Raw genomic sequence first — 15,461 nt, 5'->3', positions numbered from 1 at the left:
GTTTGGGGATCTCTGTCTTAACCCTGAACAGTAACTAAGGGTGGTGGGGACTCCCCTGGCGGTCCAGTGGTTAAGACTCCGCGCTTCCACTGCAGGGGGCACAGGCTCGATGCCTGGCCGGGGAACTAAGATCCTGCATGCCCTGTGGCACGGCCAAAAGTAACTAAGGGTGACCCTGCAGGCAGTGGAAAGGATGTTTAGGGCACGGCTTGTCTTGTTGCACAAGTGGGTCAGCTTCTCTCACTACCTTCCAAGCCAGAGTACTGTTGACCCCCATGCCAGCCATAAAGGGTGTCTGGGCCATGCCTGCCTCAGGGCTGGCTGAACTGCGGAGGTGGATGGATGAGGGTCCTGCCCAGGAGAGGACAATGGTGGTGATCAGGCCTCATCATGGTTCTGCTAGTGGTGCATTGACTGGAAGGTCAGCTGTTCCTGCTCTAAATAAATACTTTCAAACAAGGCCTGGCTTTATGGACAAGGAGTATCTGGGAGAAAAGGGGAAAAGCCGCTGAGGCAAGTAGAGGTAAAGAGTATCTGATAATCAGGCAGGCCTCTGCTGGTCTCCAAGAGAGAGGGGGTGAGGTGCTCAGCATTTTCCTTGCAGCTGTCACTGACCCCAGAGACAACAGAGAGCTAGGCTGCTGCTCTGTTGGCCAGCCTTGGCCAACACACTGGATTTAGATCTCCTAGTGACAGCTTTTCCTCCAACATTTTCAAAATGCTCATGTGTCTTCAAATTAAAATAATCCAGAAACATTTTTACTACAAAATCCCTTTGAAAGGTGTGAAGGCAGAGTCCTTCCACCCCTTCCTCTCCGAGATTTCCCTCCTGATTTTGTTACCCAGATATGACAATTTTTTTTTCCCCCAGCACCCCTGCCCCCACCAGGGGAAGAACACATACAAACCGTGTGCAAGCTGTTGCACAAAAAAGAGTGACAAGACTCTCGGTGTATGCAAATATATTTTGCTCCGTGTCTAGGATCTTCTTTTTCAAACGGGAACTGGAACCGGTATCACAGGCACACGATTGCGATGCTCTGTGCTCACCAACCCGAAAGGAAATTATGAGAGCAGATCAACTTCACTGACTTTACTGAAGAGTCAACAAGTCCTACGGCACAGAAGTGTCCCAGGCGCATTATACACACCTGCCTGTGTTAAAGAAATAACATATCCGTGCTTTCAAGTCCTCTTAATTCCTGAATTTGGGGATTCACTAATATTCACACTTTAAAAAATTGTATGACACTTCCGCTCCAGAATCGAGGGGGACTCCAGAGTTATGGAAATGGGCGCTCCAAGCACAGGTTCTGATCCTGGCTCTGCCACTAAATGCCCTAATGATTTAGGGTGACTCACTTCTGCTCTCTGGGTCTCAATTACCCATCTGTGAAACTAGTGCTCCCTCGATTTTTTCTGATACGTGGAACAACAGAAAGCTGTTCGGCAAATGCCCAGACACACTCAGGCTGCTCTCATTGTGTCGAGGGCTCCAGGAACTCCAAACCAGTATTGCCTGGGGGTCCGTCCTAGAGCATAAAGCACGTGACTACATAAAGCCCCTTCATTCAGCGGCTCCGCATCTACGAGTCCTCTGTGCAGTAAAAGCCTATAACCAGCCTATAAACACCTTCTGTTCCTTCGCCATCTAACCGCACGCAGAGATCCAGAGGGCGGTGGGTGCCCAGGACCCTCGCCCGGGCCAGCACACAGCCAAGCGCGCTTCCAGGTACGGGCGTCTGGCTGGGGGTGCCCAGCTCCCCTGACCCCGCAGGGTGGAGGATTGAGCGTCGGCGGAGCAGGGCAGCCTCTGGGGCCCTCGCGCGCTCTGATTGGTTCTCGTGTCCTCGTGACTCCAGGCCCCGCCCCACGCCCCTCCTCCGCATCTGAGCTGGGGAGCGGACGGTCTGGGACTGAATGGGCGCTAGCGAGGCGCAGGGGGCGGGCCGGGGCGCCGGGCCCAGGACTGGTGGCAGGCTGGCGCCCGCTCCCTAATATGCGGACGAAGGCGGAGGGCGGCGCGGAGCGGCGTCCCCTGCAGCCGCGGACCAAGGCGGCGGTGGCGGCGGCGGCACCTGCCGGTCGAGGTACGTGGCGCAGCCCCCTCCTCTGCGTAGCGGGGCCCGCGGGCCGGGGGCGGCGGCGCAGATCCGTCCCTGCCCCCGCGTGGCTGGGCCCGGCAACTCCGCCCAAGCCCCCGCGGGCAGCGCCCAGGGCACGGTTCCCCTAAACGCGCCTGACGGGGGCGCGGGTTGGGAGTCGTGGCCTCGCTCGGAGTGGACCGGCGGGAGGCGCCGCGGCCCGCTCAAGTGTGGACGCCGTGGAGGCGGAGGGGTGAACGGCCGGGACGTGGGGTCCAGGCACGGTGTCCCTTTCCCCTCAATCTTTCACATCGACTTGGGGTTTAATTCATTGCTGGAAGCTTCCGAGCCCGGGAGAGCCGAGTTAACTCATTTCCCCGGGACAGAATTGGGGGACCCTATGACTAGCAGCTCCGGAAACTGACCTTTGCATCCATCGGGAAGGCGTGCGGTGTCTGCAGGTAGAAATTCGCCAGTGATCTTCCCTGCTCCCTCTCTGCGGCCAGCCCACACGTTTTGATGACCTTTGGTTTCTCCTGAATTGTAAGCAATGGCTTGACGTGGGCGTGCATTCATATGAGCCTTTAGTGTGTAAGTAATGCAAGATTTTCGGGGAGCATCTTCGAATAGGAAGAGGCGGGGGGTCCTGCCCAACCCCACATCAGGTGGGTGACCTTGGCGGACACTGATCCCCCTGTAGGACTCCCTCTCCTGATCTGTACTGGGAGGCTTGACCTGCTGATGGCCAAGGCCCCTTTCAGGCCCCTGGTTCTGTGGTTCTGACTGCAAAATGTGTTCACCAATGAAGAGGGTCCTGCAGAATCATTAGCTGACTTGAAAGACAAATTTATGTCCTCATGTCTTAATTCATGTTTATGACGTTGCTTCATTAGGTATTGTTCATTTAAAAGGGAAAATGGTTTTACCTGCTACCCTTCATCTGGCACCCTCGGTTTGCCTGCTCATTAGGCCACGCACTGTGCTGGGTGTTGGGATTACAAAGAGAAAGGAGACGCATCTCCTGCCCTCTGGTGTTAAGGGGAGCCCTCCTCTTGGTAATCCTCTTCCACAGAAGAGTGCGCTATCCTGAACCTGGAAGAGGAATCCTGTCTGTTGAGTGAAGGGGCACAAACTCAAAACTGTCAGGATGGGTTGTGGTTTCACTCACATAATCCTGAAAGCTTGATGGTTTAGAAGAATGTCTTAAATTTCTAGTCGTAGAGCCAGGGGATCACCTAAATTGCAGTCAGTGCTGGGACAAGGAGAGACTGAAGAGAACTGGCAGAGCCCTGTGACTGGAATGTCGTTAGCTTTTTCATGTGTCTGTCCGTTGTCTGAGTGCCGCTGTTTCTGTAAGATGAAATGAACCTTGGTTATGATTAGTAGCTGTATCTTCCTCTAGGCGAGAAAAGAAATGGGTGAGGTGGGAAGGCATGAAGGTGTTTGTAGAAGACGGAGAGGGCCAAGAGGCAGAAATTCTAAAAATGCACATTTATGACTACCTATTTTGAAAATGCTTATAATTTTGGCAGACAGCCACATTGTTTCATATTACCACAATAGATTAGTATTGAATTTTTTAAATTTAATTTTTATTGGAGTATAGTTGATGTACAATGTTGTATTAATTTCTGCTGTACGGCAAAGTGTATCAGTTATACATGTACATATATCCACTCTTTTTTAGATTCTTTTCCCATATAGGTCATTACAGAGTACTGAGTAGAGTTCGCTGTGCTATACAGTAGGTCCCTATTAGTTATCTGTTGTATATACGGTAGCGTGTATATGTCAATCCCAGTCTCCCAGTTTATCCCTCCCCCATCCCCCTTAGTAACCATAAGTTTCTTTTCTACATCTGTGACTCTATTTCTGTTTTGTAAATAAGTTCATTTGTACCATTTTTTTAGATTCCACATATAAGTGATATTATATATTTGTCTTTCTCTGTCTGACTTATTTCACTTAGTATGACAATGTCTAGGTCTATCCATGTTGCTGCAAATGGCATTATTTCGTTCTTTTTTATGGCTGAGTAATAGTATTGAATTTTAAGACTATATTCAAGGCAGGATAAGAACAAACCCTTTGTTCTTTGATATGCCTCCTTCAGTCCTTCCCTGCTTTCCCTGCTGGTCTGTTTGGCAGGAGTTTATCTAGCAGGTTGGCTCTTAGGAGGCGAATGGGACAGTAAAAAAGGTTCTGGGTCCTCTGTGGGAGTCATCCAGGTGCTGAGGGCAGAAGGGGGAGTCTTGGAAGAGGGTCAAGCCTCACTTTCCACACCTTGCTAGTTCCTGAGGAGGGATTTAATCGATTTAATCTGAATTGCCTGTGGAGACACTCCCAGAGAGCATGCTCTGTGTTTTCGGTCTAGCTGGGAAGCCTTGGCAGAATTAAAGCAACTGGGAGTATACGCACATTAATGATGGTACGAACTCCCTAACTGCTGAGGAAGGAGAAGCAAGGGCTGGATCAGTATGAAGGATATAAGTTAGCAAAGGCATCCAGAAGTGGGTGAATCACTGGCCTAGTGTGGGAGGGATCCATGACTGTGGTTGGTGACACGCAGGCTGTCCAGGGAGAGAGACCCAGCTTGAGCACATGTGCAGGGGGGGAGTGAGGAAGATGTATAGGGGAGCAGGAGAAAAACGAGGTTAGAGGGGTACAAGGACACTACCAGGCTTTTCTTACCTGGACAGCTTTTTCTTTGTTTTTCTAAGTATAGCATACATACTAGAAAAGTGGGCATAAATATACTACTGTTCAACAGATTTTCCAAACTCAGCAAGACATTTTTGTTCCCCTTTAGAGTGTGGAAAAATATCCAGGATTAAGTTATTGGATGGTTTATCAACTCCTTATACCCATGAATTCTTCCCCTTTTCAAGTTTTAAATATCTGGAATTAATAGTTCGGAATCAGGTGGTATGATTTGATTAATTTTAACAGGGAGGGCTTCCCTGGTGGCGCAGTGGTTGAGAGTCTGCCTGCTAATGCAGGGGACACGGGTTCGAACCCTGGTCTGGGAAGATCCCACATGCCGCGGAGCAACTGGGCCCGTGAGCCACAGTTACTGAGCCTGCGCGTCTGGAGCTTGTGCTCCGCAACAAGAGAGGCCGCGATAGTGAGAGGCCCGCACACCGCGATGAAGAGTGGCCCCCACTCGCCGCAACTAGAGAAAGCCCTCACACAGAAACGAAGACCCAACACAGCCAAAAAGAAAGAAAGAAAGAAGCTTTCAATAAAAAACAAACAAACAAAAAAAAAAAACGGAAAAATTGATACAAATAACAAATTTGTTTTGATGGAATAGTAGGTTGTGTTTTGAACATGAAGTCTGCCTTTTTTTTTAAAATTAATTAATTTATTTATATTTATTTTTTGGCTGTGTTGGGTCTTCGTTTCTGTGCGAGGGCTTTCTCCAGTTGCGGCGAGCGGGGGCCACTCTTCATTGCGGTGCGCGGGCCTCTCACTGTCGCGGCCTCTCCCGTTGCGGAGCACAGGCTCCAGACGCGCAGGCTCAGTAGTTGTGGCTCACGGGCTCAGTTGCTCTGCGGCATGTGGGATCTTCCCAGACCAGGGCTCGAACCCGTGTCCCCTGCATTGGCAGGCAGATTCTTAACCACTGCGCCACCAGGGAAGCCCTCTGAAGTCTGCCTTTAAGACTAGGTGTCATTCTCGTAATTAAAGGCTTATATGTATTGAGTTCATCAACTCCTTTCTGCTTTTCACAAATGTCTTGTTCTCATTTCCAATCTAGACTTCAGCAGCAAGAGAGGAGGACAGAGTTGTGGTACTTTTACAGGGCTGCCAGTACTCTCCTCTCTTTGCTTGTCATTTTCTGCAGTCAAGTCCTTAGTCACCCAGGATTTGGTAGCTGGTTTTCTTGCTTATTCTTCCTCTGGACCAGCTCTGTCCAATGGAAATATAACCCAAGCCATGTATATAATTAAATTTTTTCTAGTAGCTACATTTAAAAAATTAAAAGGAAACCGGTGGATCAAAGTTTCAGTTTCCCAGGAAGATAAAAAAACCTTCTAACTCTTATGCACCTAATAACACAGCTTCAAACTGTATAAAGTAAAAAGTGACAGAATGACAGAAAAAGTTGACAAACCTGCCGTAATAGTGAGAGATTTTAGCATATCTCTTTCAGTAATTGATAGAACAAGCTTACTAAAAACCAATAAGGGATTTTTTTTTTCCAATAAGGGATTGATTCAACAAGCAACACAATTAATAAGCTTGATCAAACTGGTTAAATAGAAAACATAGTTCCAGCAAGTGAAGATTAATTATACTTTTACAAAAATCGAACATATACCAGGTCATAAAGTAAGTCCTAACATATTTAAAATAATCAGTATCATATTGACCAAGTTCTCTGAACACAGTGAAACTAAATTATGTATCAATTTAAGAATATAATTTAAAAAATTAAAAAATTTGAATTTGAAAGTATTTAGATTTGAATGATAAAGAAGTAATAACAATGAAAATATATATATCAAAACTTGTAGAATGAATTGTACACGTAAGGCTTGTGGGATGCGACTAAATCAGTATTTAAAGGGAAATACACAGTCTTAATTACTCATATTATCAAGAAAATAGTCAAAAACTAATGAGCTAGTCAGCTAAATTAGGAAGAAGTTAGGAACACAGCAATTAAAATAAATCCAAGGAATTAGAAGGAAGGATTTAAAAAAAAAACAAACAGGTGAATTAATTTTAATAATATATTTTAGTTAACCCAATATGTGTAATATATTATGAAATCAATATAAAAATTGTTATTGAGCTATTTTACATTCTTCTGGTCAAACTAAGTCTTCAAAGCCTTGTGTGTATCTTATAGTTTTATTAGAGCACATCTCAATTTGGTCTGGCCATGTTTGAATTACTCAGCAGCCACATGTGACTATGGTGTCTTTGCCTCCTGTAAATGTTGAGATTTGTGGTGATAAACAGGACAGTCAGAGCTAACAGTGGTGGGGTTCAGTTATCTGCCAAGTGAATCGAGGGTCATGGGAATCTAAGAGCGTTTTGTGGTTGGCAGAGGGTGGCTCTTCTTGAAAATCTTATACACCACCCCCTCCCAACAAACCCACGTGCTACAAAACATAGGACAGAAATAAAGATAAATGCTCTACTGACTCACTTTGTCCTTACCTGTTTTAGACATGTTACGTATATGTGTGTGTGTGTATATGTGTGTGTATATATATATATATGTTCTTTTAATTTTCACAAAAGCCATATGAGTTTGGTACCATTATTATCCCCATTTTACAGATGAGGATATTGAAGCTCAGGGAGGTTAAGAAACTAAGAAACTCTAGGCGACAGAGCTGGGATCCAGACTCCGGCAGTCTGGCCTGGAGGGGGTAGACGAGGCAAATGCATCCCTGTCTTTGCAGCACATAGGGCATTCCTACCCCACCCCTCAGAAGGTCTCCTGAGAGGATGATCTGAGGTGGCTGAGGCAGCTCTGTTCCCTGGTCCAGGTTCCTGCGTTTCCAGGCACAGCATTGTCACTCTGCTGGGTCTCCATGACAGCCTCCTCACTGGTCCTGCCTCACAAAAGGACTTCCCCATCTCCAGTCCTGCCTCAAGAGAGGTCTCTCCAAACTCCAGTTCCAGTTCAAATCCACACCCCAACCCCCAGTTGCTTCTTTTATCTTAGGATAAAATTCCAACCCACCATGGCATGACCTGCTTCCTTTCCCAGCCTCTGGGTACGTTGTTCCCTCTGGGGCTAGACCTTCAGAAACTGCCCTCAGTGCCTACTGTCCTTGCTGAGGCGGCACCTGTCTCCCCACCCCCAGCAAGTCCTACCCATTCTTTCCTGGGGTGGGGGTGAGCCTTTTCTAAGCCCCCTCCCAAACACACACATAACACACGTCCTCCAAATGTAAAATACCTCCTAACCCTGCCCTCATGTCCAATGCAGAGTGAGTTAAAAAGAAAAATGAGGAAAATAATTACATTGGTGTTAGATCTACTTGTCTGATTTTAAAAATGAGATGAGAGCTTTTAGAAGAAGAGGCTGTGTCTGTGTTGCTTCTTGCTCTACCCCCAGGCACATACTCCCTGCCTGATTAAAAACGGGGTTACGTGAATGACAGTACGCCTGTTTGGGAGCCTGCCCAAGTGCTGGTTTCCCAAATTTTTGGGAGCAGAGAGTAAAAGGGACATGTGATTGGGGCGTAAAAGGCAACTGTATGTTTTAGCCGTGCCTGTTACAGACCTAAATACATGTCAGTTTTAGGAACTCAAACATGCTTAACTTATTCTGGGCTTAAAGCGACCCACACAAAACTTTCCTTTGCCTCCTACGGTTGCTCCCTCTCCTTCAAGTCTCTCAACTGCCGGGGCCTGTCAGCCTCCAGGTTGTTCCCACTCGCTGTCGCTCCAGTTCCTTTTCTGGGGTCATTACCACTGTCTGCTAATGGATTTGGGGTTTTACATGACTAGTATGGTACTTCTGTTTCTGTAGGACAAATAGGGTTATTGAATTCAGCCAGCCCTCCATATCAACCAACTGCGGATCAAAGATATTCAAAACGGAAACTTTCTTGAAAGTTCCGAAAAACAAAACTTGAGTTTGCCGCATGCTGGCAACTACATACATAGCATTTACATTGTGTTAGGTATTATAAGTAATCTAGAGATGATTTAAAGTATACCGGGGCTTCCCTGGTGGTGCAGTGGTTGAGAATCTGCCTGCCAATGCAGGGGACATGGGTTCGAGCCCTGGTCTGGGAAGATCCCACATGCCGCGGAGCAACTGGGCCCGTGAGCCACAACTACTGAGCCTGGCGTGTCTGGAACCTGTGCTCCGCAACAAGAGAGGCCGCGATAGTGAGAGGCCCGCGCACCCCGATGAAGAGTGGCCCCTGCTTGCCGCAACTAGAGAAAGCCCTCGCACAGAAATGAAGACCCAACACAGCCATAAATAAATAAATAATTAAAAAAAACACAAAAAACTGCAAAGTTAAAAAAAAAAAAGTATACGGGGGGATGTGCATAGGTTCTATGCAAATACTGCACCGTTTAATATAAGGGACTTGAGCATCCATGGATATGGTAGGGGGGGGTCCTGGAACCAATTCCCTGCGGATACTGAGGGGCCACTGTACCAGATTAGTGCGTAAACTGCCTATCGAATCCTCCACCTTCCCTTCCCCATTGACCAGCCAGCTGCTCCCTGAGGAATATTGCTAAGGTCCTGTTTGGTGATGTCTCTTCATAATCCCAAACCTTAAGAACCCATACCCTTCCCCTTTCTTTTTGGGGTGGGATCTTGGTTATTTTAGAATTCGCACACTCACTTTTCCATCATCTCATACCTGGTGTTTCCCTTTCTACTCCTGTTTGGGGGAAGGTCCCCATGTTGGAGCTTGTTTATATTGGGTCCCAGAGTTGCTTTTGTTAACTGTTCATTCTACTGACTTTCACTTTCTCCTATTAAGTATTCTCTATTCAGCCTGACTACTTGTATTTCCTTTAGATTAAGAGGGAAATCTCCCATGTAAAAGGTAGCGTCTAGATTTTGCTTTATTTATGGCACTCATGAGGTTGCCACAGACGTGATCTGCTGTAGCATATTCTGCATGTCTAATTTGCTGTCACGTGGAGGCCCACCGCCAGAGAGCCAGAGAGCTGTTACGTAAGGTAGTTTTGTTAGAGCTTGGAGGGGCCCAAGGAGGACAGGCAGTTCTCTGGGCTGTTTCCTCAGTTTATCCCAGTGTCCTGTCTTATTCCCTCTGGCCTCCTCCTCTTTGATGGGTGCCCACACCTCGGCCGTGAAATCATCTCAGTGGATGGTGGAATGGTGGCAGCTGGTGTAGCCTTCTTGCATACTTTGCTTTTTTTTTTCTTTTTTTTCTCCCATTAGCAGCCTGAATTCGTTATGCAGGCCGGATCTCGGCTGGCTGGGTGCGACAAGAACAGCCCCTGCCAGCTCAGTCACCAAGTTCCGTGGCCTCTTCTTCCTCCACAGCTCTTGTCGGCCCCCATCTCGCCGTCCCTGCTCTGGCTCAGCTGCCCCATCACCCCTGGCTGCGGTGGTCACAGCAGCCCCTTGACCACTCCGTCCCGTGGCCTCCTACATCCCAGTGTGAGCTCTCCGCCCCCCTGCTTAAGAACCACTTAAGGCCGCCTCCTCCTCTGGGGCCAGTTGGAAGGGCCTGGTTCCTTCTTTGTCACATCTTCTGCCACTTTCCCCCAGGTCCCCTGTGACCTGGCCTGAGCGGCCCTCTCTGGGCATCTTGACATGCCCTTCCTTCCATCCGGAATGCCTGCTCTCTCTTCTTTCTGTCTCTGAGGTCTTGCCTATCCCTCAAGGATCCATTTACACATCATCTCCTCAGGGAGGCCTCCTTGATTTTGTCTGATGGAGCTAGTGGTCCCTTGCCCGGGGCGCTCCAGGTTCCTCTGTTATTTGGCATTTTGAGTATTTAACTATTTTTTGCTTTCCCTGGCCGGGTTTTTCATTTCAAGAGAAAGGCTGTGTCTTAGTTTTCTTTATATTCCCAGTGTTTGGTGTATGCTTATTAAATGTCTGTTTAAAGGATTATTAGGTGAACAAAACAAATTATACAACAGTACAGACCAGCCCTCCCCAACTGGGGCTCTACAAGAGAATTAAGCCCTAATGTGCTAAGGTCACTATTGTATACTATGAATTAACTTCTCTCCTGTGCTTCTGGAGTGATCCTGGTTATGTACCGTCATCGGGAGAATTAAGAAAATAGACAGTCAGGGACTTCCCTGGCGGTCTAGTGGTTAAGACTTCACCTTCCAAGGCAATGGGTGCCGGTTTGATCCCTGGTCAGGGAGCTAAGATCCCACATGCCTCACAGCTGAAAAACCACAACATAAAACAGAAGTAATATTGTAACAAATTCAATGAAGACTTTAAAAATGGTCCATGTCAAAAAAAAAAAAATCTTAAAAGAAAATAGACACTCAGATCCTTTTCTGTAAGGCTTAATCTCCAGTGGACCCAGCCTGAAGAAGGCTAGTATAGGTAATATGATCCCAAACCTGATAAAATATACATATGCAAAGAGGAAAGGCAGATGGAATATAGACCAGAATGTTAGCAGTGGATATCACTGCACTGTAGTGTAACAACCGGTGTGTGATTTCAAAATGTTCTTTCTGAAGTTTCTAACTTTGTGATAACAGAGTTGTTGTGTTTTTTTTAATGTTTCTTAAATAATCCAAATAGGAGTTCCTAAACCTGACTGTGCTTTAATGTAAGGCAATGGAGAGTTGGAGTTTTGTTTTTAAATATAGCTCCCTGTGCCATGCCATAGCGGACCAGAAATCACCGAGCTGACCCCTCAGCATTGCCCCTGGGGAACCAGGCCTCCACGTGAGGATGGCTAGGTGTCAGCCCTCTGAACCTGGGTGTTGCCACTGAACACTTGTAAATGAACGGCTGTGTCCAGCAGGCATGACTCAACGTAAGAGAAAATAGCATAGTCATGGGCACTCATGGAATACTCTCAAAAGCAAATCTAGAGGTGTTTTTTTCTTAATAGCGAAGAGTGAACATACCTTGTGGTTATTTGAATTAAGTCTGATAGAGGAGTCTCAATGCTAATTCTTGCTCATCAGCTACTGCTTCAACCAGCCCTGGATGTTTTTCCTGAAGTTTGACCTTGCTTGACCTCACACAGAATTTTATCCTTATCCTGGGTGCTGAAACCAGTAGATTGGATGAGGAGCAGGGTAATTACTTAGTCTCTAAGTATCTCCCATCAAGTTACTTATTAATTACAAAGGAAAAAGGGTAACTTGACAGTAGTTAAACTTGCCTTACACAACTTTGACCCATTGATTTAACATCACCAGTAATGGGACAAAGCAACATCAGGTGCCTCCTGAGAAAATGCACTGAGACAGACTAGCACCACTTCTGTGATATTCCTGCCCAAAATGCATAACTTGAATCATGAAGAAACGGACAAATCTCCACTGAGGGACATTCTACAAAACAATTAGCCTGTACTTTTCAAAAAATGCCAAGGTCATGAAAGATAAAGGAACTGTTTCAGATTAGAGAAGGCTAAAAAGATATGACAGCTGAATGCCACATGTGATCCTGTTTTTGCTCCGAGGCCATTATTGAGACTGCTAAAGAAATTTGTCTGAGGTCTTTAAATTAGAGAACAGTATGAAAGCCACAGTAATTTCCTGATTTTTATCATAATGCTGCAGTTGTGTCTGGGAATGTCCTTGTTTTTAGGAAATACTAAAATATTTAGGGGTGAATGTCATTGTGTCCTCGACTTACTTTCAAGTGGTTAAAAAAGTAGTATGTGCATCATATAATAGAATCACCAAGCAAATGTGGTAGAATGGTAATAAGTGGGTAGTCTGGGTGAGGGGAATTCTTTGTAGTTTTCTTGTAATCTCTCTGTAAGTTTGAGATTATGTCCAGAAATAAAGTTTAAAAACCCAGAAGCCTCCAGGTCATGGTACTGCGGCCAGTGTAGCATCAGAGGCCAGCGCTCTCAGTGGCTGCCGTTTGCAGGGTTGCTACTGAATCATTTCCAGCAACACTGAGCTCTCTTCAGAATTGGTTTTGTGGAAAACAGGATAGACACCACTCAGTGTGGTTTCACCTGACAGGAAGTTTCTTTCTCCAACTTCCTGTTGATGTCGCCACCACTGTTGTCCCAGAAGGTGTCACTCCTGCTGGTCATCCCCAGGTATCTGCTCAACCAGCTCCAAAGCACACATTTGCCTGGTTGAGACTAGACCTCCAGCTGTCCTACGAAAGAGGCTTCCCAGGCAGAGTGTAACTTCATTATCACCCAACCTGCTTCTTACATGTTAGCAGACATCCTCAGAGAGGTGACTTGGCCACCGTGAAACAGGCAACAGCCAAACAGTTAATTATTTTCTCCCTCTTTTCTTGAAAAACAAAACAAAACAGATCCAGTCGCTCTTTTATTTTAATTGGATTTTTCCTCAGCTTTGTTGAGATATAATTGACATATAACATTGTATGAATTTAAGTTGTACAGCATGTTGACTTGATACACTTGTATGTTGCAAAATGATTCCCACCATAGCCTTGGCTAAAACATCCATTACTGCACATAATTATCTTTTTTTTTTTTTTTTTGCAATGAGAACATTTAAGATCTATTCTCTTAGCAACTTTCAAGTATGCAATACAGTATTATTAACTATAATCACCATGCTGTGCATTAGATCCCCAGAACTTACTCTTATAACTGGGGACTGACACCTCCCCATTTCTCCCAACCCCCGGCCCCTGGTAACTACCACTCTACTCTTTGTTTCTATGAGTTAGGCTTTTATAGATTCCACATATAAGTGATGTTGCAGTTGCTCTTTTATTTCCTTGGTGGTGGGTGGGACAATCATTTATCTCCCTTCCTCACCCTTCCTCACCATACACACACAGTGATTCTTGTTTGAAAAAGGATTCCTGTCCCTGTTCTCTGTATGCCGGGTGTGCCCTGGACACTGTACAAACAACCAATGATTGTGATATCTGGACGCATGGAAGGATCTGGTCTTCACATCTGCCTCCTGTTAGGATCTTGCTGAGTTTGGGTTAGCTTTTCTGTGGGGATCTGGGTGCAGGCTGCTGACCAGTGCATTCATTTATTCATTGGTTCATTCGTTCAAGTATTTAAGTGCCTTTTACATGCTAGGCACTGTTTTAGGTTCTGAGGTTACAGCAGTGAACAACATTGACAGTCTAGGAATCTTATGTTTTAGTGGGGAGAGCAGACAGTAGGCAAGTATGTACGAGTCGCAATGAGTGTATGAGGTAAAGTAAAGCAGGAAAGTGAATCACAGGGCTTAGGGTGAGAATGCAGTGCTACAGAGGGTGATCAAGGAGGCGACTTTTGAATAAAAACCAGGATAAAGATGGTGCGAGAGGGAGCCTTCTGGAAGAGGGGCAGAGGGAACCACCAGTGAAGACCCTGAAGTGGAAGTGGGGATGGCCTCCCCACCCCTTGAGGAACAGCAGGAGGCCTGCTAGGCTGAAGCAGAGAGAAGAGGAGAGTGAGGAGAGTGCGGGGAGGGGGAGAGGGCTCCAGATTTGACACTGCAACAGTCGATGTCAATATCTTTTGTCACTTCAGTAAAACCTTGGAGAAATACCATCTGCAGTTGCCGGGCATGTTCTCATTTTGGAAAATGTTTACGTACTGTGAGGGCTCAGTTAATTGCCTTTAACAATTTTAAACATATAAAAAGCAGGCGATTGAATGATAGTCATCATGTATTCTCCGCATTGGAGCTATACCAGTTGATTAGAAGTAGATTAAAAAGCATACCTCAGAATCATCTTGCAGTTGCTTGCATCTTGGTAGGTGGTCAAAATTGTAGAGTGTAGACTACACATTCGCAGAGCAGCACTTTTATTTGCTTTCTCAGAAGACAGGTCCTCATAATTTTGTGCAGTTTGCAGGAGGATCTGAAAATCTTTAGGCTAAAATCTGTTGTTAATCACAGCTGTGAGAAGCTTGCTGGAGAGCAAGGTTTCCTAAAGGGCCATACCCACATAACTCGGGGGAACTTGCTTAAAATGCACATTTGGTGTCCTCACCTGGTCCTGCCAGGTGGGAAATTCTGGGGATGAGGTCTGGGAACCTGCATACGTTACAGCAGCAAGTGGTTTTTGTGCGTGGTCAGGTTGGAGAACCGCAGGCTGAGACGGGTTGAGGCATTGATCAATTAAATTGAACAAATATTAGAAGCTTTGGGGAGATGATTGAGCGTGATGTCAGCCATCAGTGCTCTCACCAGCACTTTTGTTGTGGTTTTGACATCATGGGTGAAATCTCACATTCCTAAAATAGAAATGAGACACTGCCTACCCAGCAGAAATAGGAAGGTCCCATATAGCAGAGGTTTGCACCCTTTGCTGGTGGGCGCGGACTGAGATGGTTAAGGTGATCTGCTTGAGTTGCGTGGATCCAGGAGTGAAAGCTGTCCTTCCTCCCTCATGCACACCTGTGAACCCGCCGCAGCAGGCTGGTATGTGAATGCAGGGCTGTGCCTGCCAGTTGGTTCCTGTTCCATTGTACACATGAGAACACGACCATGTATCTTGCTGAATCGGTATTTCGTGAGCTTATGCAACCCAAACCAAATCTAGAAAAAGATTGGATACTCAAGGTCAAGTAACATCAATTTTTAGCCCACAGTCTTTGATTTTCAGTTTTTGCATTGTTTAATTACCTGCAATACTTTAAAAAATACAGCAGTATTGAGATTTTAATATATATAGTGACTTTATCCCAATGGGTAAAGTCGGGGGCAATTTTGCCCTCCAGGGGATGTTTGGCAGGGTCAGAAGACATTTTTGGTTGT

General features: G+C 46.1%; 1 protein-coding gene across 3 annotated transcripts in view; it reads left to right on the top strand.

The window, feature by feature from the left end:
- The first annotated feature begins 1,875 nt into the window (after nucleotides 1–1,875).
- The window catches only part of ST3GAL5 (ST3 beta-galactoside alpha-2,3-sialyltransferase 5), a 54,245-nt gene continuing 40,659 nt past the window's right edge, over nucleotides 1,876–15,461 (top strand). For 2 of the 3 annotated variants that reach the window (XM_061210522.1, XM_061210519.1), the window contains exon 1: nucleotides 1,876–2,090. In XM_061210522.1, coding sequence (XP_061066505.1) covers nucleotides 2,000–2,090 — 91 coding nt within the window. In that variant the 5' untranslated portion in view covers nucleotides 1,876–1,999. Of the gene's footprint in view, nucleotides 2,091–2,551; nucleotides 2,628–15,461 lie in introns of those variants that run through there. The other variant, XM_061210520.1, reaches the window with a different exon arrangement.

This window comes from Eubalaena glacialis, chromosome 14 (assembly GCF_028564815.1).
Source record: "Eubalaena glacialis isolate mEubGla1 chromosome 14, mEubGla1.1.hap2.+ XY, whole genome shotgun sequence".
Classification (NCBI taxonomy): domain Eukaryota; kingdom Metazoa; phylum Chordata; class Mammalia; order Artiodactyla; family Balaenidae; genus Eubalaena; species Eubalaena glacialis.
Note: the sequence above shows the minus strand (reverse complement) of the source record. Positions and strands in the feature narration are given on the sequence as shown.